The 25,837-nt window shown below is 55.7% G+C and overlaps 1 protein-coding gene across 1 annotated transcript; it reads right to left on the bottom strand.

The window, feature by feature from the left end:
• Positions 1–5: 5 nt before the first annotated feature.
• CRIP3 (cysteine rich protein 3) lies at positions 6–25,747 on the bottom strand. Its single transcript, XM_072139835.1, has 9 exons — positions 25,609–25,747; positions 5,721–5,815; positions 2,750–2,807; positions 1,119–1,241; positions 958–1,029; positions 789–883; positions 655–712; positions 490–567; positions 6–369 (listed from the first exon to the last, which is right to left on the bottom strand). The coding sequence occupies exons 1-8, from the start codon at positions 25,649–25,651 to the stop codon at positions 494–496; spliced, it is 618 nt and encodes a 205-aa protein (XP_071995936.1). The 5' UTR covers positions 25,652–25,747; the 3' UTR covers positions 6–369; positions 490–493.
• Positions 25,748–25,837: the final 90 nt, after the last annotated feature.

Genomic DNA, 25,837 nt, shown 5'->3' with positions numbered 1-25,837 from the left:
GAAAACACAGGAGGCCTCAGGGAGGACCGAAACTTTACTGAGGCCCCAATCATCCCGAAACGCGTGATACATACAATGTGCACAGTGTGTGATCTATGTATGTGCTGTCTACATGTGACACAATAAAGCCAGGTGACGCTCCTAGGACTATATAAGTCTATGGGTTATAACTGAGGCACCGTCCACACCTCGTGCCTCCACGGTCTACGGTGCGTAGGATAAGGCAAATAAGCATCGGAGGATAATACACCCAACTATCCCATCATCCATGACCAGGGACACAGCCTGGTAATTGGGAACCAGCTACAAGATGCCCTGAGTGCAGTGCAGAAGATAAGACAACCTCTAGAGGGCGACGTCCAAGACAATCTGTAAAATATACAGAAAAGTTGTGTCATTGCGCCATTACATTATCAGCCAGATATCAGTGATATTACACAGGAGGAGACAGGTAGCAGTGATACTATCCTGTATAATGGGTTTCCTCACCTTGTCACTGCTCATACTGTGTCTCATCCTCTGTCCGTGGGTCGTACACGTAACATCCCACATCCCCGATGTTCACACCTGTAAGCAGAGGTCACTAGTTAGAAGTTGAGTGTAAGCTCTTGAGCCACAGCTCTGTTTTCTACATCTAGGGGTTAGGACACTCACCCTTTGGTCCAAAGAGGTAACCATAGCAGGGGACATGGCAGTATGGGAGACCATCGTGCTGCAGGAAGAGGAGAGAGAGGTCACACACCCCAAAACACACCACAACACAACCCCCAAATTCTATCCTCCCTCACCTCAGCGTGGCCACCAGAGGTCAGGGTCTTATTACACCGCTGACACCTCAGACACGGGCGGTGCCAGTTGCGGCCCAGAGACATGACCTTCTCAGCTGTAAAGACAAGCAGCGATCAGAGATGGGGGTCAAAGAGGAGAATCCCAACCCCCATCATTTCCGGTGCTTACCGAAGAACACGGGTTTCCTGCATCCTGGGCACAGCGCCGTCTCCCCCGCAAATGTGCGTGCGGGCTCCACAACTGCAAGAGACGGCAAACAAGCAGAAAGTCAATCATTGTAAAGAAGGCGTCTGATCACAGAGAGCAATAGATTACAGTCAGATACAAACCTCTGTTGGGTGGTCTTGATAGGTTGCTGTTTGTGAGGGCGGAGCTGGCGGGTAGGGGTGGTCTCTCCGGTGCTCGTGGAGTCGTATCATAGATGTAAGAACCAACACCTCCGATGTTCACACCTGGATGAAGGGACCCAAAAACATGAGGCGGGTCCTGGGGTTTCACATAGAGTCCCCATCACATAACCCATACCAAAACATACGGTGCATGCGAGAGCCAGGCTGGACTCTAGGCCCCAGCCCCAGGCGCACCTCCCCTCTGCACTCCAAACAAACCCCCCCCTCCCGGGGCACACGCCCCCACTGCACACCTTCAATAAATACCCCTTACCATCCCACTAACAGCATTTCCCATCCTGTGATAGGTGGAGGTCCTCTTTAGGACGGATGTTATGTATAAACTAGAGGGATTCGCGACCTTCTGTATATTTTTGGTTACAAAGGATCAAGTTTTTATTTTGTTGGATTCCTCTGCTGACATCATGGATTCATCCTGATCTGCAGAGGAGCTGAATACACAGAACGGGACATACAAGCTCAGTCTATGAATAACGTAGTGTCAGTTTAGTAGTAATTGGGAGAAGGTTCACTCCCCCCCCATCAAATGTTTGTGTTCCTCTGTGAGAATCAGCAAAGGGCAAAGACCTGAAGGACGCGGCTGTGGACACAGAGGGGGAGGCCGGGCCCCTGCTCCCATTATGGACACAGCTGCAGTGTCAGGATGTAACCAGCGTGCACCCCTTCCTCCCTGGATGCCACAGCAGCACAGAGTATTTCCGCAGAAGAGTCAGTAAGTTTAGACTTGTCAGGTAGAAGAAGCAGCACAGAGTATTTCAGGTGTGCAATGTGCTGAGCGTGTGACACTTGTGGTGATAATGTGCGATGTGGAGCCGCATGTCCGGACCTGCTCCCAGACAGTATAAAACATCAGACGAGGCGCGGCCCAGGGCGTGAGGAAAGAAAAGCGTGAGAACAGTCTCCAGCCTGCGATGGCGGAACGCCCGGAACTCACACCCGCAGCATTAATAGGCGCCAGGCCGGGCTCCCGGGGAACGCAGGCGCCAGGCCGGGCTCCCGGGGAACGCAGGCGCCAGGCCGGGCTCCCGGGGAACGCAGGCGCCAGGCCGGGCTCCCGGGGAACGCAGGCGCCAGGCCGGGCTCCCGGGGAACGCAGGCGCCAGGCCGGGCTCCCGGGGAACGCAGGCGCCAGGCCGGGCTCCCGGGGAACGCAGGCGCCAGGCCGGGCTCCCGGGGAACGCAGGCGCCAGGCCGGGCTCCCGGGGAACGCAGGCGCCAGGCCGGGCTCCCGGGGAACGCAGGCGCCAGGCCGGGCTCCCGGTTAAGAGATCACCCTATTCTCCTCCTTGTGAGGCGAATTCCAGGGCAGCAGACCCGTGTATGTCGGGTGACAGCGTCTATAATAAGCAGCACCCATCACCCTGCAGGAGATAACGCTGCATTCCTTCCATGTGACAGCGCAGTCGGATGATAAGGAGGATAGTCCTGGGGTCATCAGGTGCCGCCCCCCCTAAGGCAGTTACATGACCCCGGAGATTGTTGCCACCAGTCCTCCGGAGGTCCATATCCAGCCTGGGTGATGCCAGGAGTCACAGGGCGAGGAGACTTACCTTTAGGACCAAAGAGCACAGCGTAGCAGGGTTTATGACAGTACGGCTGCCCATCGTGCTGCAGGAGAGAGAAAAAACAAAGAGAGGAGCATGAAATGCACACAGGGAGATGATAGTGCAGAGCAGCTGGGGGGGGGGCAGGACATGGCACAGTGCAGAGCACCCAGGAGGGCAGAGGCCAGCGCATTGTAGGGCACCCAGGGGGAAGGGGGGGATTGGGAGGTAGTGCTCAGCCCATTGCAGAGCATCCGGGGGGGCGGGGTGGGTTGGAGGATTGGTAGTGCCCAGCGCACTGCAGAGCACCCAGGGGGGTGGGGGGGCAGAGCCCAGCGCACTGCAGAGCACCCAGGGGGGTGGGGGGGCAGAGCCCAGCGCACTGCAGAGCACCCAGGGGGGTGGGGGGGCAGAGCCCAGCGCACTGCAGAGCACCCAGGGGGGTGGGGGGGCAGAGCCCAGCGCACTGCAGAGCACCCAGGGGGGTGGGGGGGCAGAGCCCAGCGCACTGCAGAGCACCCAGGGGGGTGGGGGGGCAGAGCCCAGCGCACTGCAGAGCACCCAGGGGGGTGGGGGGGGCAGAGCCCAGCGCACTGCAGAGCACCCAGGGGGGTGGGGGGGGCAGAGCCCAGCGCACTGCAGAGCACCCAGGGGGGTGGGGGGGGCAGAGCCCAGCGCACTGCAGAGCACCCAGGGGGTGGGGGGGGCAGAGCCCAGCGCACTGCAGAGCACCCAGGGGGGTGGGGGGGGCAGAGCCCAGCGCACTGCAGAGCACCCAGGGGGGTGGGGGAGCAGAGCCCAGCGCACTGCAGAGCACCCAGGGGGGTGGGGGGGGCAGAGCCCAGCGCACTGCAGAGCACCCAGGGGGGTGGGGGGGGGGGCAGAGCCCAGCGCACTGCAGAGCACCCAGGGGGGTGGGGGAGCAGAGCCCAGCGCACTGCAGAGCACCCAGGGGGGTGGGGGGGGCAGAGCCCAGCGCACTGCAGAGCACCCAGGGGGGTGGGGGGGCAGAGCCCAGCGCACTGCAGAGCACCCAGGGGGGTGGGGGGGCAGAGCCCAGCGCACTGCAGAGCACCCAGGGGGTGGGGGGGGCAGAGCTCAGCGCACTGCAGAGCACCCAGGGGGGTGGGGGGGGGGCAGAGCCCAGCGCACTGCAGAGCACCCAGGGGGGTGGGGGGGGGGGGGCAGAGCCCAGCGCACTGCAGAGCACCCAGGGGGGTGGGGGGGGGGCAGAGCCCAGCGCACTGCAGAGCACCCAGGGGGGTGGGGGGCAGAGCCCAGCGCATTGCAGAGCACCCAAGGGGGTGGGGGGATAGTGCCCAGCGCATTTCAGAGCACCCATGGGGGTGGGTGGCAGAGCCCAGCGCATTGCAGAGCACCCAAGGGGGTTGGGGGGCAGAGCCGAGCACATTGCAGAGCACCCAAGGGGGTGGGGGGATAGTGCCCAGCGCATTGCAGAGCACCCGGGAAGGTGGTGTACTCGGCTGTGTGACCAGTGGGTGCTGGTGCTGCCTCCACATTCCTGGGCTCTCAGGCCTCATTACACACGGACAATGTTCCCCCCCCAGAGACACAGAGAATCAGGTCAGCGGCAGCAGAACCGTCCTGTATAATAATCCCCGCCCCCCCCCCCCACACTGCGCCCCCCCCCCCCATCACCCGGGAGCAGGGGTCTGCGGGCGCCGAGACAGACCACAAAATTATGTGCAGTCCCTTCTAATGCCACATGCACCCCCCTCCAGCCCTGGCACCGCTCCCCTCCCCCGGCCGCACATTCTCCCACATTCCAGGAGGGGGGGGGGGGGACGTGGTTATTTTTAAGTTCCTTCCTGAGTTGTCAGAAAGATCCTGAGGAGAGGAATTTCCTCCATCACCGGGAGCAGCCAACAAGACCCCAGTGTCTGCCCCCCCCCCCCCCCAAACCTGCAGAGTGCGATGTAGCAGAGCTCAGAAGTCACAGTGCGGATACAACTACACCGCCCCCTCATAGAGTGTAAGCTCTTGTGATCAGGGCCCTCACTCCTCCTGTGTCCTCCCTATCTCCTCATAGAGCGTAAGCTCTTGTGATCAGGACCCTCACTCCTCCTGTGTCCTATCTCCTCATAGAGCGTAAGCTCTTGTGATCAGGACCCTCACTCCTCCTGTGTCCTATCTATCTCCTCATAGAGTGTAAGCTCTTGTGCTCAGGACCCTCACTCCTCCTGTGTCCTCTCTATCTCCTCATAGAGTGTAAGCTCTTGTGATCAGGTTCCTCACTCCTCCTGTGTCCTCTATTTCCTCATAGAGTGTCAGCTCTTGTGATCAGGGCCCTCACTCCTCCTGTGTCCTCTCTATCTCCTCATAGAGTGTAAGCTCTTGTGATCAGGACCCTCACTCCTCCTGTGTCCTCTCTATCTCCTCATAGAGTGTAAGCTCTTGTGATCAGGTTCCTCACTCCTCCTGTGTCCTCTATTTCCTCATAGAGTGTCAGCTCTTGTGATCAGGGCCCTCACTCCTCCTGTGTCCTCTCTATCTCCTCATAGAGTGTAAGCTCTTGTGATCAGGACCCTCACTCCTCCTGTGTCTCCTCTATCTCCTCATAGAGCGTAAGCTCTTGTGATCAGGACCCTCACTCCTCCTGTGTCCTATCCATCTCCTCATAGAGTGTAAGCTCTTGTGCTCAGGACCCTCACTCCTCCTGTGTCCTCTCTATCTCCTCATAGAGTGTAAGCTCTTGTGATCAGGTTCCTCACTCCTCCTGTGTCCTCTATTTCCTCATAGAGTTTAAGCTCTTGTGATCAGGACCCTCACTCCGGGGTGTTGTGGCGTCTTCTCCTGGGATAATGATTTTCTATACTGTGCGTGGCCTGTAGCTTGCAGGTCCCTACACGTCTGACAGAAGGGAGGGGGGGGGGGGCAGTGACAGTCTGGGAACACAAGCCAGGTGCGACGCTCTGCAGAGGGGCCCCTGTAGGAGACCTGGCGTGGGGGATCTTACCTCTGCGTGGCCACCGGCTGACAGGACCTTGCTGCAGAGCTCACATTTCAGGCAGAATCGGTGCCAGTTCTTGCCCAAGGAGCTGACCTTCTCGGCTGATAACAGAGAGCAGAGGAGAGGGCTCATGCAGTCACTAGACTGGGGGACGGCAGTGACATATACAGGAGACACATGAGCCGCGGGTGCACAGAGTATACATATATCCAGCTCCTGTGCAGCCCCTATAACTCACACACAACCGAAACACCACATATGCTGCATTCTATAGTTCTATAGGTGCCCGACATCCCTGTACATCCTATAGCTTGTATATACTCTATATACAGTCCTATATACATTTTACTGTCTCCTTCATCCCCTCATACAGTCCCAAATTGTATTTATAGTGCACTAACCTATATACAGTCCCATACGTCCTCCACGTTATATACCATTACCTATAGCATCAGTATAACCTACCCTCCACATATACACAGCCTCTAAACATTCTCATCCTCCATATACAGTCCCCTATAGCTTATATACAGTTCTCTGTATACATTTCATGTACTGACCCAGGAATCTATAAGGTATCTAATACATTCTCTATATACCGGGACCTACAGCTGCTACATCCTGTATATACACAGTCACATATAGCTGTATATAGCACAGTCCCAACAGACATCGCGATTGCACTCCTGGTGTGCTGGATTCACACGGCTGATTCTACTCCTCTGTGCCTGGAGTCATTGAGACCTACCAGAGGGCGAGGTGCACGTACTTTCTTCTTGTACTATCGCTACATATATAATCCCCATCTCTACATCTTTATATACATCCCCATCCCTTATACACAGAGTATATACCCCATACTATCCCTTATATACATCCCCATCCCTTATACACAGAGTATATACCTCATACTATCCCTTATATACATCCCCATCCCTTATACACAGAGTATATACCTCATACTATCCCTTATATACATCCCCATCCCTTATACACAGAGTATATACCTCATACTATCCCTTATATACATCCCCATCCCTTATACACAGAGTATATACCTCATACTATCCCTTATATACATCCCCATCCCTTATACACAGAGTATATACCTCATACTATCCCTTATATACATCCCCATCCCTTATACACAGAGTATATACCTCATACTATCCCTTATACACAGAGTATATACCTCATACTATCCCTTATACACAGAGTATATACCTCATACTATCCCTCATATACATCCCCATCACTTATACACAGAGAATATACCTCATACTATCCCTTATATACATCTCCATCCCTTATACACAGAGTATACACTCACCGGCCACTTTATTAGGTCCACCATGCTAGTAACGGGTTGGACCCCCTTTTGCCTTCAGAACTGCCTCAATTCTTCGTGGCATAGATACAACAAGGTGCTGGAAGCTCCTCAGAGATTTTGCTCCATAGTGACATGATGGCATCACACAGTTGCTGCAGATTTGTCGGCTGCACATCCATGATGCGAATCTCCCGTTCCACCACATCCCAAAGATGCTCTATTGGATTGAGATCTGGTGACTGTGGAGCCATTTGTGTCCAGTGACCTCATTGTCATGTTCAAGAAACCAGTCTGAGATGATTCCAGCTTTATGACATGGCGCATTATCCTGCTGAAAGTAGCCATCAGATGTTACAGGGTACATTGTGCTCATAAAGGGATGGACATGGTCAGCAACAATACTCAGGTAGGCTGTGGCGTTGTACCAAGGGGCCCAAAGACACCATGACACCACCACCACCAGCCTGAGCCGCTGATACAAGGCAGGATGGATCCATGACACCAGCACCACCAGCCTGACCCGCTGATACAAGGCAGGATGGATCCATGACACCACCACCACCAGCCTGACCCGCTGATACAAGGCAGGATGGATCCATGACACCACCACCACCAGCCTGAGCCGCTGATACAAGGCAGGATGGATCCATGACACCACCACCACCAGCCTGACCCACTGATACAAGGCAGGATGGATCCATGACACCACCACCACCAGCCTGAGCCGCTGATACAAGGCAGGAGGGATCCATGACACCACCACCACCAGCCTGACCCGCTGATACAAGGCAGGATGGATCCATGACACCACCACCACCAGCCTGACCCGCTGATACAAGGCAGGAGGGATCCATGACACCAGCACCACCAGCCTGACCCGCTGATACAAGGCAGGATGGATCCATGACACCACCACCACCAGCCTGACCCGCTGATACAAGGCAGGATGGATCCATGACACCACCACCACCAGCCTGAGCCGCTGATACAAGGCAGGATGGATCCATGACACCAGCACCACCAGCCTGACCCGCTGATACAAGGCAGGATGGATCCATGACACCACCACCACCAGCCTGAGCCGCTGATACAAGGCAGGATGGATCCATGACACCAGCACCACCAGCCTGACCCGCTGATACAAGGCAGGATGGATCCATGACACCACCACCACCAGCCTGACCCGCTGATACAAGGCAGGATGGATCCATGACACCACCACCACCAGCCTGAGCCGCTGATACAAGGCAGGATGGATCCATGACACCACCACCACCAGCCTGACCCACTGATACAAGGCAGGATGGATCCATGACACCACCACCACCAGCCTGAACCGCTGATACAAGGCAGGATGGATCCATGACACCAGCACCACCAGCCTGAGCCGCTGATACAAGGCAGGATGGATCCATGACACCACCACCACCAGCCTGACCCGCTGATACAAGGCAGGATGGATCCATGACACCACCACCACCAGCCTGACCCGCTGATACAGGGCAGGATGGATCCATGACACCACCACCACCAGCCTGACCCGCTGATACAAGGCAGGATGGATCCATGACACCACCACCACCAGCCTGACCCGCTGATACAAGGCAGGATGGATCCATGACACCACCACCACCAGCCTGACCCGCTGATACAAGGCAGGATGGATCCATGACACCACCACCACCAGCCTGAGCCGCTGATACAAGGCAGGATGGATCCATGACACCACCACCACCAGCCTGACCCGCTGATACAAGGCAGGATGGATCCATGACACCAGCACCACCAGCCTGAGCCGCTGATACAAGGCAGGATGGATCCATGACACCACCACCACCAGCCTGAGCCGCTGATACAAGGCAGGATGGATCCATGACACCACCACCACCAGCCTGACCCGCTGATACAAGGCAGGATGGATCCATGACACCAGCACCACCAGCCTGACCCGCTGATACAAGGCAGGATGGATCCATGACACCACCACCACCAGCCTGAGCCGCTGATACAAGGCAGGATGGATCCATGACACCACCACCACCAGCCTGAGCCGCTGATACAAGGCAGGATGGATCCATGACACCACCAGCACCAGCCTGAGCCGCTGATACAAGGCAGGATGGATCCATGACACCACCAGCACCAGCCTGAGCCGCTGATACAAGGCAGGATGGATCCATGACACCACCAGCACCAGCCTGACCCGCTGATACAAGGCAGGATGGATCCATGACACCACCAGCACCAGCCTGACCCGCTGATACAAGGCAGGATGGATCCATGACACCACCACCAGCCTGACCCGCTGATACAAGGCAGGATGGATCCATGACACCACCAGCACCAGCCTGACCCGCTGATACAAGGCAGGATGGATCCATGACACCACCACCACCAGCCTGACCCGCTGATACAAGGCAGGATGGATCCATGACACCAGCACCACCAGCCTGAGCCGCTGATACAAGGCAGGATGGATCCATGACACCAGCACCACCAGCCTGAGCCGCTGATACAAGGCAGGATGGATCCATGACACCACCACCACCAGCCTGACCCGCTGATACAAGGCAGGATGGATCCATGACACCACCACCACCAGCCTGACCCGCTGATACAAGGCAGGATGGATCCATGACACCAGCACCACCAGCCTGAGCCGCTGATACAAGGCAGGATGGATCCATGACACCACCACCACCAGCCTGAGCCGCTGATACAAGGCAGGATGGATCCATGACACCAGCACCACCAGCCTGAGCCGCTGACACAAGGCAGGATGGATCCATGACACCAGCACCACCAGCCTGAGCCGCTGACACAAGGCAGGATGGATCCATGACACCAGCACCACCAGCCTGAGCCGCTGATACAAGGCAGGATGGATCCATGACACCACCACCACCAGCCTGAGCCGCTGATACAAGGCAGGATGGATCCATGACACCACCACCACCAGCCTGAGCCGCTGATACAAGGCAGGATGGATCCATGACACCACCACCACCAGCCTGAGCCGCTGATACAAGGCAGGATGGATCCATGACACCACCAGCACCAGCCTGACCCGCTGATACAAGGCAGGATGGATCCATGACACCCCCACCACCAGCCTGACCCGCTGATACAAGGCAGGATGGATCCATGACACCACCACCACCAGCCTGACCCGCTGATACAAGGCAGGATGGATCCATGACACCAGCACCACCAGCCTGACCCGCTGATACAAGGCAGGATGGATCCATGACACCAGCACCACCAGCCTGACCCGCTGATACAAGGCAGGATGGATCCATGACACCAGCACCACCAGCCTGAGCCGCTGACACAAGGCAGGATGGATCCATGACACCAGCACCACCAGCCTGAGCCGCTGATACAAGGCAGGATGGATCCATGACACCACCACCACCAGCCTGACCCGCTGATACAAGGCAGGATGGATCCATGACACCACCACCACCAGCCTGACCCGCTGATACAAGGCAGGATGGATCCATGACACCAGCACCACCAGCCTGACCCGCTGATACAAGGCAGGATGGATCCATGACACCAGCACCACCAGCCTGACCCGCTGATACAAGGCAGGATGGATCCATGACACCAGCACCAGCCTGAGCCGCTGATACAAGGCAGGATGGATCCATGACACCAGCACCACCAGCCTGACCCGCTGATACAAGGCAGGATGGATCCATGACACCACCACCACCAGCCTGAGCCGCTGATACAAGGCAGGATGGATCCATGACACCAGCACCACCAGCCTGACCCGCTGATACAAGGCAGGATGGATCCATGACACCACCACCACCAGCCTGAGCCGCTGATACAAGGCAGGATGGATCCATGACACCAGCACCACCAGCCTGAGCCGCTGATACAAGGCAGGATGGATCCATGACACCACCACCACCAGCCTGACCCGCTGATACAAGGCAGGATGGATCCATGACACCAGCACCAGCCTGAGCCGCTGATACAAGGCAGGATGGATCCATGACACCAGCACCACCAGCCTGACCCGCTGATACAAGGCAGGATGGATCCATGACACCACCACCACCAGCCTGAGCCGCTGACACAAGGCAGGATGGATCCATGACACCACCACCACCAGCCTGACCCGCTGACACAAGGCAGGATGGATCCATGACACCACCACCACCAGCCTGACCCGCTGATACAAGGCAGGATGGATCCATGACACCAGCACCACCAGCCTGACCCGCTGATACAAGGCAGGATGGATCCATGACACCAGCACCACCAGCCTGACCCGCTGATACAAGGCAGGATGGATCCATGACACCAGCACCAGCCTGAGCCGCTGATACAAGGCAGGATGGATCCATGACACCAGCACCAGCCTGAGCCGCTGATACAAGGCAGGATGGATCCATGACACCAGCACCACCAGCCTGACCCGCTGATACAAGGCAGGATGGATCCATGACACCAGCACCACCAGCCTGACCCGCTGATACAAGGCAGGATGGATCCATGACACCAGCACCAGCCTGAGCCGCTGATACAAGGCAGGATGGATCCATGACACCAGCACCAGCCTGAGCCGCTGATACAAGGCAGGATGGATCCATGACACCACCACCACCAGCCTGACCCGCTGATACAAGGCAGGATGGATCCATGACACCAGCACCACCAGCCTGAGCCGCTGATACAAGGCAGGGTGGATCCATGACACCACCACCACCAGCCTGAGCCGCTGATACAAGGCAGGATGGATCCATGACACCACCACCACCAGCCTGAGCCGCTGATACAAGGCAGGATGGATCCATGACACCACCACCACCAGCCTGACCCGCTGATACAAGGCAGGATGGATCCATGACACCACCACCACCAGCCTGAGCCGCTGATACAAGGCAGGATGGATCCATGACACCCCCACCACCAGCCTGAGACGCTGATACAAGGCAGGATGGATCCATGACACCACCACCACCAGCCTGAGCCGCTGATACAAGGCAGGATGGATCCATGACACCACCACCACCAGCCTGACCCGCTGATACAAGGCAGGATGGATCCATGACAACACCACCACCAGCCTGACCCGCTGATACAAGGCAGGATGGATCCATGACACCAGCACCACCAGCCTGACCCACTGATACAAGGCAGGATGGATCCATGACACCAGCACCAGCCTGAGCCGCTGATACAAGGCAGGATGGATCCATGACACCAGCACCAGCCTGAGCCGCTGATACAAGGCAGGATGGATCCATGACACCAGCACCACCAGCCTGAGCCGCTGATACAAGGCAGGATGGATCCATGACACCAGCACCACCAGCCTGACCCGCTGATACAAGGCAGGATGGATCCATGACACCACCACCAGCCTGAGCCGCTGATACAAGGCAGGATGGATCCATGACACCACCACCAGCCTGAGCCGCTGATACAAGGCAGGATGGATCCATGACACCACCACCACCAGCCTGAGCCGCTGATACAAGGCAGGATGGATCCATGACACCAGCACCACCAGCCTGAGCCGCTGATACAAGGCAGGGTGGATCCATGACACCACCACCACCAGCCTGAGCCGCTGATACAAGGCAGGATGGATCCATGACACCACCACCACCAGCCTGAGCCGCTGATACAAGGCAGGATGGATCCATGACACCCCCACCACCAGCCTGAGACGCTGATACAAGGCAGGATGGATCCATGACACCACCACCACCAGCCTGAGCCGCTGATACAAGGCAGGATGGATCCATGACACCACCACCACCAGCCTGACCCGCTGATACAAGGCAGGATGGATCCATGACAACACCACCACCAGCCTGACCCGCTGATACAAGGCAGGATGGATCCATGACACCACCACCACCAGCCTGACCCGCTGATACAAGGCAGGATGGATCCATGACACCAGCACCACCAGCCTGAGCCGCTGATACAAGGCAGGATGGATGCATGACACCAGCACCACCAGCCTGACCCGCTGATACAAGGCAGGATGGATCCATGACAGCACCAGCCTGAGCCGCTGATACAAGGCAGGATGGATCCATGACACCACCACCACCAGCCTGAGCCGCTGATACAAGGCAGGATGGATCCATGACACCAGCACCACCAGCCTGACCCGCTGATACAAGGCAGGATGGATCCATGACACCACCACCACCAGCCTGAGCCGCTGATACAAGGCAGGATGGATCCATGACACCAGCACCACCAGCCTGAGCCGCTGATACAAGGCAGGATGGATCCATGACACCACCACCAGCCTGACCCGCTGATACAAGGCAGGATGGATCCATGACACCAGCACCACCAGCCTGAGCCGCTGATACAAGGCAGGATGGATCCATGACACCACCACCAGCCTGAGCCGCTGATACAAGGCAGGAGGGATCCATGACACCAGCCTGAGCCGCTGATACAAGGCAGGATGGATCCATGACACCAGCACCACCAGCCTGAGCCGCTGATACAAGGCAGGATGGATCCATGACACCACCACCAGCCTGAGCCGCTGATACAAGGCAGGAGGGATCCATGACACCAGCCTGAGCCGCTGATACAAGGCAGGATGGATCCATGACACCACCACCACCAGCCTGAGCCGCTGATACAAGGCAGGATGGATCCATGACACCAGCACCACCAGCCTGAGCCGCTGATACAAGGCAGGATGGATCCATGACACCACCACCAGCCTGAGCCGCTGATACAAGGCAGGAGGGATCCATGACACCAGCCTGACCCGCTGATACAAGGCAGGATGGATCCATGACACCAGCACCACCAGCCTGAGCCGCTGATACAAGGCAGGATGGATCCATGACACCACCACCAGCCTGAGCCGCTGATACAAGGCAGGAGGGATCCATGACACCAGCCTGAGCCGCTGATACAAGGCAGGATGGATCCATGACACCACCACCACCAGCCTGAGCCGCTGATAAAAGGCAGGATGGATCCATGACACCAGCACCACCAGCCTGAGCCGCTGATACAAGGCAGGATGGATCCATGACACCCCCACCACCAGCCTGACCCGCTGATACAAGGCAGGATGGATCCATGACACCAGCACCACCAGCCTGAGCCGCTGATACAAGGCAGGATGGATCCATGACACCACCACCACCAGCCTGACCCGCTGATACAAGGCAGGATGGATCCATGACACCACCACCACCAGCCTGAGCCGCTGATACAAGGCAGGATGGATCCATGACACCACCACCACCAGCCTGAGCCGCTGATACAAGGCAGGATGGATCCATGACACCACCACCAGCCTGAGCCGCTGATACAAGGCAGGATGGATCCATGACACCACCACCACCAGCCTGAGCCGCTGATACAAGGCAGGATGGATCCATGACACCACCACCACCAGCCTGAGCCGCTGATACAAGGCAGGATGGATCCATGACACCAGCACCACCAGCCTGAGCCGCTGATACAAGGCAGGATGGATCCATGACACCGGCACCACCAGCCTGAGCCGCTGATACAAGGCAGGATGGATCCATGACACCACCACCACCAGCCTGAGCCGCTGATACAAGGCAGGATGGATCCATGACACCACCACCACCAGCCTGACCCGCTGATACAAGGCAGGATGGATCCATGACACCACCACCACCAGCCTGAGCCGCTGATACAAGGCAGGATGGATCCATGGCACCAGCACCACCAGCCTGAGCCGCTGATACAAGGCAGGATGGATCCATGACACCAGCACCACCAGCCTGACCCGCTGATACAAGGCAGGATGGATCCATGACACCACCACCACCAGCCTGAGCCGCTGATACAAGGCAGGATGGATCCATGACACCAGCACCACCAGCCTGACCCGCTGATACAAGGCAGGATGGATCCATGACACCACCACTACCAGCCTGAGCCGCTGATACAAGGCAGGATGGATCCATGACACCAGCACCACCAGCCTGACCCGCTGATACAAGGCAGGATGGATCCATGACACCACCACCACCAGCCTGAGCCGCTGATACAAGGTAGGATGGATCCATGACACCAGCACCACCAGCCTGAGCCGCTGATACAAGGCAGGATGGATCCATGACACCGGCACCACCAGCCTGACCCGCTGATACAAGGCAGGATGGATCCATGACACCGGCACCACCAGCCTGAGCCGCTGATACAAGGCAGGACGGATCCATGACACCAGCACCACCAGCCTGAGCCGCTGATACAAGGCAGGATGGATCCATGACACCAGCACCACCAGCCTGAGCCGCTGATACAAGGCAGGATGGATCCATGACAACAGCACCACCAGCCTGAGCCGCTGATACAAGGCAGGATGGATCCATGACACCACCACCACCAGCCTGAGCCGCTGATACAAGGCAGGATGGATCCATGACACCACCAGCACCAGCCTGACCCGCTGATACAAGGCAGGATGGATCCATGACACCACCAGCACCAGCCTGAGCCGCTGATACAAGGCAGGATGGATCCATGACACCACCACCACCAGCCTGAGCCGCTGATACAAGGCAGGATGGATCCATGACACCACCACCACCAGCCTGAGCCGCTGATACAAGGCAGGATGGATCCATGACACCACCACCACCAGCCTGACCCGCTGATACAAGGCAGGATGGATCCATGACAACACCACCACCAGCCTGACCCGCTGATACAAGGCAGGATGGATCCATGACACCAGCACCACCAGCCTGACCCGCTGATACAAGGCAGGATGGATCCATGACACCAGCACCAGCCTGAGCCGCTGATACAAGGCAGGATGGATCCATGACACCAGCACCAGCCTGAGCCGCTGATACAAGGCAGGATGGATCCATGACACCAGCACCACCAGCCTGAGCCGCTGATACAAGGCAGGATGGATCCATGACACCAGCACCACCAGCCTGACCCGCTGATACAAGGCAGGATGGATCCATGACACCACCACCAGCCTGAGCCGCTGATACAAGGCAGGATGGATCCATGACACCACCACCAGCCTGAGCCGCTGATACAAGGCAGGATGGATCCATGACACCACCACCACCAGCCTGAGCCGCTGATACAAGGCAGGATGGATCCATGACACCAGCACCACCAGCCTGAGCCGCTGATACAAGGCAGGGTGGATCCATGACACCACCACCACCAGCCTGAGCCGCTGATACAAGGCAGGATGGATCCATGACACCACCACCACCAGCCTGAGCCGCTGATACAAGGCAGGATGGATCCATGACACCCCCACCACCAGCCTGAGACGCTGATACAAGGCAGGATGGATCCATGACACCACCACCACCAGCCTGAGCCGCTGATACAAGGCAGGATGGATCCATGACACCACCACCACCAGCCTGACCCGCTGATACAAGGCAGGATGGATCCATGACAACACCACCACCAGCCTGACCCGCTGATACAAGGCAGGATGGATCCATGACACCACCACCACCAGCCTGACCCGCTGATACAAGGCAGGATGGATCCATGACACCAGCACCACCAGCCTGAGCCGCTGATACAAGGCAGGATGGATGCATGACACCACCACCACCAGCCTGAGCCGCTGACACAAGGCAGGATGGATCCATGACACCAGCACCACCAGCCTGAGCCGCTGATACATGGCAGGATGGATCCATGACACCACCACCAGCCTGACCCGCTGATACAAGGCAGGATGGATCCATGACACCAGCACCACCAGCCTGACCCGCTGATACAAGGCAGGATGGATCCATGACAGCACCAGCCTGAGCCGCTGATACAAGGCAGGATGGATCCATGACACCACCACCACCAGCCTGAGCCGCTGATACAAGGCAGGATGGATCCATGACACCAGCACCACCAGCCTGACCCGCTGATACAAGGCAGGATGGATCCATGACACCACCACCACCAGCCTGAGCCGCTGATACAAGGCAGGATGGATCCATGACACCAGCACCACCAGCCTGAGCCGCTGATACAAGGCAGGATGGATCCATGACACCACCACCAGCCTGACCCGCTGATACAAGGCAGGATGGATCCATGACACCAGCACCACCAGCCTGAGCCGCTGATACAAGGCAGGATGGATCCATGACACCACCACCAGCCTGAGCCGCTGATACAAGGCAGGAGGGATCCATGACACCAGCCTGAGCCGCTGATACAAGGCAGGATGGATCCATGACACCAGCACCACCAGCCTGAGCCGCTGATACAAGGCAGGATGGATCCATGACACCACCACCAGCCTGAGCCGCTGATACAAGGCAGGAGGGATCCATGACACCAGCCTGAGCCGCTGATACAAGGCAGGATGGATCCATGACACCACCACCACCAGCCTGAGCCGCTGATACAAGGCAGGATGGATCCATGACACCAGCACCACCAGCCTGAGCCGCTGATACAAGGCAGGATGGATCCATGACACCACCACCAGCCTGAGCCGCTGATACAAGGCAGGAGGGATCCATGACACCAGCCTGACCCGCTGATACAAGGCAGGATGGATCCATGACACCAGCACCACCAGCCTGAGCCGCTGATACAAGGCAGGATGGATCCATGACACCACCACCAGCCTGAGCCGCTGATACAAGGCAGGAGGGATCCATGACACCAGCCTGAGCCGCTGATACAAGGCAGGATGGATCCATGACACCACCACCACCAGCCTGAGCCGCTGATACAAGGCAGGATGGATCCATGACACCAGCACCACCAGCCTGAGCCGCTGATACAAGGCAGGATGGATCCATGACACCCCCACCACCAGCCTGACCCGCTGATACAAGGCAGGATGGATCCATGACACCAGCACCACCAGCCTGACCCGCTGATACAAGGCAGGATGGATCCATGACACCACCACCACCAGCCTGAGCCGCTGATACAAGGCAGGATGGATCCATGACACCACCACCACCAGCCTGAGCCGCTGATACAAGGCAGGATGGATCCATGACACCACCACCAGCCTGAGCCGCTGATACAAGGCAGGATGGATCCATGACACCACCACCACCAGCCTGAGCCGCTGATACAAGGCAGGATGGATCCATGACACCACCACCACCAGCCTGAGCCGCTGATACAAGGCAGGATGGATCCATGACACCAGCACCACCAGCCTGAGCCGCTGATACAAGGCAGGATGGATCCATGACACCGGCACCACCAGCCTGAGCCGCTGATACAAGGCAGGATGGATCCATGACACCACCACCACCAGCCTGAGCCGCTGATACAAGGCAGGATGGATCCATGACACCACCACCACCAGCCTGACCCGCTGATACAAGGCAGGATGGATCCATGACACCACCACCACCAGCCTGAGCCGCTGATACAAGGCAGGATGGATCCATGGCACCAGCACCACCAGCCTGAGCCGCTGATACAAGGCAGGATGGATCCATGACACCAGCACCACCAGCCTGACCCGCTGATACAAGGCAGGATGGATCCATGACACCACCACCACCAGCCTGAGCCGCTGATACAAGGCAGGATGGATCCATGACACCAGCACCACCAGCCTGACCCGCTGATACAAGGCAGGATGGATCCATGACACCACCACTACCAGCCTGAGCCGCTGATACAAGGCAGGATGGATCCATGACACCAGCACCACCAGCCTGACCCGCTGATACAAGGCAGGATGGATCCATGACACCACCACCACCAGCCTGAGCCGCTGATACAAGGTAGGATGGATCCATGACACCAGCACCACCAGCCTGAGCCGCTGATACAAGGCAGGATGGATCCATGACACCGGCACCACCAGCCTGACCCGCTGATACAAGGCAGGATGGATCCATGACACCGGCACCACCAGCCTGAGCCGCTGATACAAGGCAGGACGGATCCATGACACCAGCACCACCAGCCTGAGCCGCTGATACAAGGCAGGATGGATCCATGACACCAGCACCACCAGCCTGAGCCGCTGATACAAGGCAGGATGGATCCATGACAACAGCACCACCAGCCTGAGCCGCTGATACAAGGCAGGATGGATCCATGACACCACCACCACCAGCCTGAGCCGCTGATACAAGGCAGGATGGATCCATGACACCACCAGCACCAGCCTGACCCGCTGATACAAGGCAGGATGGATCCATGACACCACCAGCACCAGCCTGAGCCGCTGATACAAGGCAGGATGGATCCATGACACCACCAGCACCAGCCTGACCCGCTGATACAAGGCAGGATGGATCCATGACACCACCACCACCAGCCTGACCCACTGATACAAGGCAGGATGGATCCATGACACCACCACCACCAGCCTGAGCCGCTGATACAAGGCAGGATGGATCCATGACACCACCACCACCAGCCTGAGCCGCTGATACAAGGCAGGATGGATCCATGACACCACCACCACCAGCCTGACCCGCTGATACAAGGCAGGATGGATCCATGACACCACCACCAGCCTGAGCCGCTGATACAAGGCAGGATGGATCCATGACACCACCAGCACCAGCCTGACCCGCTGATACAAGGCAGGATGGACCCATGACACCACCACCACCAGCCTGACCCGCTGATACAAGGCAGGATGGATCCATGACCCCACCACCACCAGCCTGAGCCGCTGATACAAGGCAGGATGGATCCATGACACCACCACCACCAGCCTGACCCGCTGATACAAGGCAGGATGGATCCATGACACCACCACCACCAGCCTGAGCCGCTGATACAAGGCAGGATGGATCCATGACACCACCACCACCAGCCTGAGCCGCTGATACAAGGCAGGATGGATCCATGACACCAGCACCACCAGCCTGAGCCGCTGATACAAGGCAGGATGGATCCATGACACCAGCACCACCAGCCTGAGCCGCTGATACAAGGCAGGATGGATCCATGACACCAGCACCACCAGCCTGAGCCGCTGATACAAGGCAGGATGGATCCATGACACCACCACCACCAGCCTGACCCGCTGATACAAGGCAGGATGGATCCATGACACCACCAGCACCAGCCTGACCCGCTGATCCAAGGCAGGATGGATCCATGACCCCACCACCACCAGCCTGAGCCGCTGATACAAGGCAGGATGGATCCATGACACCACCACCACCAGCCTGACCGGTGATACAAGGCAGGATGGATCCATGACACCACCACCACCAGCCTGAGCCGCTGATACAAGGCAGGATGGATCCATGACACCACCACCACCAGCCTGAGCCGCTGATACAAGGCAGGATGGATCCATGACACCAGCACCACCAGCCTGACCCGCTGATACAAGGCAGGATGGATCCATGACACCACCACCACCAGCCTGACCCGCTGATACAAGGCAGGATGGATCCATGACACCACCAGCACCAGCCTGAGCCGCTGATACAAGGCAGGATGGATCCATGACCCCACCACGACCAGCCTGAGCCGCTGATACAAGGCAGGATGGATCCATGACACCACCAGCACCAGCCTGAGCCGCTGATACAAGGCAGGATGGATCCATGACCCCACCACCACCAGCCTGAGCCGCTGATACAAGGCAGGATGGATCCATGACACCAGCACCACCAGCCTCAGCCGCTGATACAAGGCAGGATGGATCCATGACACCACCACCACCAGCCTGACCCGCTGATACAAGGCAGGATGGATCCATGACACCACCACCACCAGCCTGAGCCGCTGATACATGGCAGGATGGATCCATGACACCACCACCAGCCTGACCCGCTGATACAAGGCAGGATGGATCCATGACACCAGCACCACCAGCCTGACCCGCTGATACAAGGCAGGATGGATCCATGACACCACCACCACCAGCCTGAGCCGCTGATACAAGGCAGGATGGATCCATGACACCACCACCACCAGCCTGAGCCGCTGATACAAGGCAGGATGGATCCATGACACCACCACCACCAGCCTGAGCCGCTGATACAAGGCAGGATGGATCCATGACACCACCACCACCAGCCTGACCCGCTGATACAAGGCAGGATGGATCCATGACACCACCACCACCAGCCTGAGCCGCTGATACAAGGCAGGATGGATCCATGACACCACCACCACCAGCCTGAGCCGCTGATACAAGGCAGGATGGATCCATGACACCAGCACCACCAGCCTGACCCGCTGATACAAGGCAGGATGGATCCATGACACCACCACCACCAGCCTGACCCGCTGATACAAGGCAGGATGGATCCATGACACCACCAGCACCAGCCTGAGCCGCTGATACAAGGCAGGATGGATCCATGACCCCACCACGACCAGCCTGAGCCGCTGATACAAGGCAGGATGGATCCATGACACCACCAGCACCAGCCTGAGCCGCTGATACAAGGCAGGATGGATCCATGACCCCACCACCACCAGCCTGAGCCGCTGATACAAGGCAGGATGGATCCATGACACCAGCACCACCAGCCTCAGCCGCTGACACAAGGCAGGATGGATCCATGACACCACCACCACCAGCCTGACCCGCTGATACAAGGCAGGATGGATCCATGACACCACCACCACCAGCCTGAGCCGCTGATACATGGCAGGATGGATCCATGACACCACCACCAGCCTGACCCGCTGATACAAGGCAGGATGGATCCATGACACCAGCACCACCAGCCTGACCCGCTGATACAAGGCAGGATGGATCCATGACACCACCACCACCAGCCTGAGCCGCTGATACAAGGCAGGATGGATCCATGACACCACCACCACCAGCCTGACCCGCTGATACAAGGCAGGATGGATCCATGACACCACCACCACCAGCCTGACCCGCTGATACAAGGCAGGATGGATCCATGACACCACCACCACCAGCCTGAGCCGCTGATACAAGGCAGGATGGATCCATGACACCAGCACCACCAGCCTGAGCCGCTGATACAAGGCAGGATGGATCCATGACACCACCACCACCAGCCTGAGCCGCTGATACAAGGCAGGATGGATCCATGACACCAGCACCACCAGCCTGAGCCGCTGATACAAGGCAGGATGGATCCATGACACCACCACCACCAGCCTGACCCGCTGATACAAGGCAGGATGGATCCATGACACCACCACCACCAGCCTGAGCCGCTGATACAAGGCAGGATGGATCCATGACACCAGCACCACCAGCCTGAGCCGCTGATACAAGGCAGGATGGATCCATGACACCACCACCACCAGCCTGAGCCGCTGATACAAGGCAGGATGGATCCATGACACCAGCACCACCAGCCTGAGCCGCTGATACAAGGCAGGATGGATCCATGCTTTCATGTTGTTGTACCAAATTCTGACCCTACCATCCGAATGTCGCAGCAGAAATCGAGACTCATCAGACCAGGCAACGTTTTTCCAATCTTCTACTGTCCAATTTCGATGAGCTTGTGCAAATTGTAGCCTCAGTTTCCTGTTCTTAGCTGAAAGGAGTGGCACCCGCTGCGGTCTTCTGCTGCTGTAGCCCATCTGCCTCTAAGTTGGATGTACTGTGCGTTCAGAGATGCTCTTCTGCCTACCTTGGGTGTAACGGGTGGCGATTTGAGTCACTGTTGCCTTTCTATCAGCTCGAACCAGTCTGCCCATTCTCCTCTGACCTCTGGCATCAACAAGGCATTTCCGCCCACAGAACTGCCGCTCACTGGATGTTTTTTCTTTTTCGGACCATTCTCTGTAAACCCTAGAGATGGTTGTGCATGAAAATCCCAGTAGATCAGCAGTTTCTGAAATACTCAGACCAGCCCTTCTGGCACCAACAACCATGCCACGTTCACAGGCCACAAATCACCTTTCTTCCCCATACTGATGCTCGGGAGAACTGCAGGAGATTGTCCTGACCATGTCTACATGCCTAAATGCACTGCCGCCATGTGATTGGCTGATTAGAAATTAAGTGTTAACGAGCAGTTGGACAGGTGTACCTAATAAAGTGGCCGGGGAGTGTATACCTCACACTATCCCTTATATACATCCCCATTCCTTATACACAGAGTATATACCTCACACTATCCCTTATATACATCCCCATTCCTTATACACAGAGTATATACCTCACACTATCCCTTATATACATCCCCATCCCTTATACACAGAGTATATACCTCATACTATCCCTTATATACATCCCCATCCCTTATACACAGAGTATATACCTCATACTATCCCTTATATACATCCCCATCCCTTATACACAGAGTATATACCTCATACTATCCCTTATATACATCCCCATCCCTTATACACAGAGTATATACCTCATACTATCCCTTATATACATCCCCATCCCTTATACACAGAGTATATACCTCATACTATCCCTTATATACATCCCCATCCCTTATACACAGAGTATATACCTCATACTATCCCTTATATACATCCCCATCCCTTATACACAGAGTATATACCTCATACTATCCCTTATATACATCCCCATCCCTTATACACAGAGTATATACCTCATACTATCCCTTATATACATCCCCATCCCTTATACACAGAGTATATACCTCATACTATCCCTTATATACATCCCCATCCCTTATACACAGAGTATATACCTCATACTATCCCTTATATACATCCCCATCCCTTATACACAGAGTATATACCTCATACTATCCCTTATATACATCCCCATCCCTTATACACAGAGTATATACCTCATACTGTCAGTTATATACATCCCCATCCCTTATACACAGAGTATATACCTCATACTATCCCTTATATACATCTCCATCCCTTATACACAGAGTATATACCTCACACTATCAGTTATATACATCCCCATCCCTTATACACAGAGTATATACCTCACACTATCCCTTATATACATCCCCATTCCTTATACACAGAGTATATACCTCATACTATCCCTTATATACATCTCCATCCCTTATACACAGAGTATATACCTCACACTATCCCTTATATACATCCCCATTCCTTATACACAGAGTATATACCTCATACTATCCCTTATATACATCCCCATCCCTTATACACAGAGTATATACCTCATACTATTCCTTATACACAGAGTATATACCTCATACTATCCCTTATATACATCCCCATCCCTTATACACAGAGTATATACCTCACACTATCCCTTATATACATCCCCATTCCTTATACACAGCGTATATACCTCATACTATTCCTTATACACAGAGTATATACCTCATACTATCCCTTATACACAGAGTATATACCTCATACTATCCCTTATATACATCCCCATTCCTTATACACAGCGTATATACCTCATACTATTCCTTATACACAGCGTATATACCTCATACTATTCCTTATACACAGCGTATATACCTCATACTATCCCTTATACACAGAGTATATACCTCATACTATCCCTTATATACATCTCCATCCCTTATACACAGAGTATATACCTCACACTATCCCTCATATAAATCCCCATCCCTTATACACAGAGTATATACCTCATACTATTCCTTATACACAGAGTATATACCTCATACTATCCGTTATATACATCTCCATCCCTTATACACAGAGTATATACCTCACACTATCCCTCATATACATCCCCATCCCTTATACACAGAGTATATACCTCATACTATCCGTTATATACATCCCCATCCCTTATACACAGAGTATATACCTCACACTATCCCTTATATACATCCCCATCCCTTATACACAGAGAATATACCTCATACTATCCCTCATATACATCCCCATCCCTTATACACAGAGTATATACCTCATACTATCACTCATATACATCCCCATCCCTTATACACAGAGTATACACCTCATACTATCAGTTATATACATCCCCATTCCTTATACACAGAGTATATACCTCACACTATCCCTCATATACATCCCCATCCCTTATACACAGAGTATATACCTCATACTATCCCTTATATACATCCCCATCCCTTATACACAGAGTATATACCTCATACTATTCCTTATACACAGAGTATATACCTCATACTGTCAGTTATATACATCCCCATCCCTTATACACAGAGTATATACCTCATACTATCCCTCATATACATCCCCACCCCTTATACACAGAGTATATACCTCACACTATCCCTTATATACATCCCCATCCCTTATACACAGAGTATATACCTCATACTATCAGTTATATACATCCCCACCCCTTATACACAGAGTATATACCTCATACTATCAGTTATATACATCCCCACCCCTTATACACAGAGTATATACCTCATACTATCCCTCATATACATCCCCACCCCTTATACACCTCATACTATCAGTTATATACATCCCCATCCCTTATACACAGAGTATATACCTCATACTATCAGTTAGACACATCCCCATCCCTTATACACAGAGTATATACCTCATACTATCAGTTATATACATCCCCATCCCTTATACACAGAGTATATACCTCATACTATCAGTTATACACAGCGTATATATAGCGGCTCCATCCCTTTCCCCGGTGCATTGGTCGCTGTTCACACTGTCACTCACCGAAGTAGACGGGTTTGCGGCAGCGCGGGCACGGGGAGCTCATAGCGTCACCTCAGAGCGGCAATCACTGACCGCGGCGGCCGCGGGAGCCCCGCCTCTATACATAACCACGCCCTGTCTCCGCTCCCAATCTCCGCCTCCTTCCCATTACCCCGCCCCTATCCGCCCGCCCGCGCTCCATGGCCCCGCCCCTCGGCCGCTCGTCCTGCTCCTGACAGTGATGGAGGCT

This window comes from Engystomops pustulosus, chromosome 3 (assembly GCF_040894005.1).
Source record: "Engystomops pustulosus chromosome 3, aEngPut4.maternal, whole genome shotgun sequence".
Taxonomy (NCBI): Eukaryota; Metazoa; Chordata; class Amphibia; order Anura; family Leptodactylidae; genus Engystomops; species Engystomops pustulosus.
The sequence above is the reverse complement of the archived record's forward strand: the minus strand, read 5'-3'. Positions and strand labels throughout refer to the sequence as shown.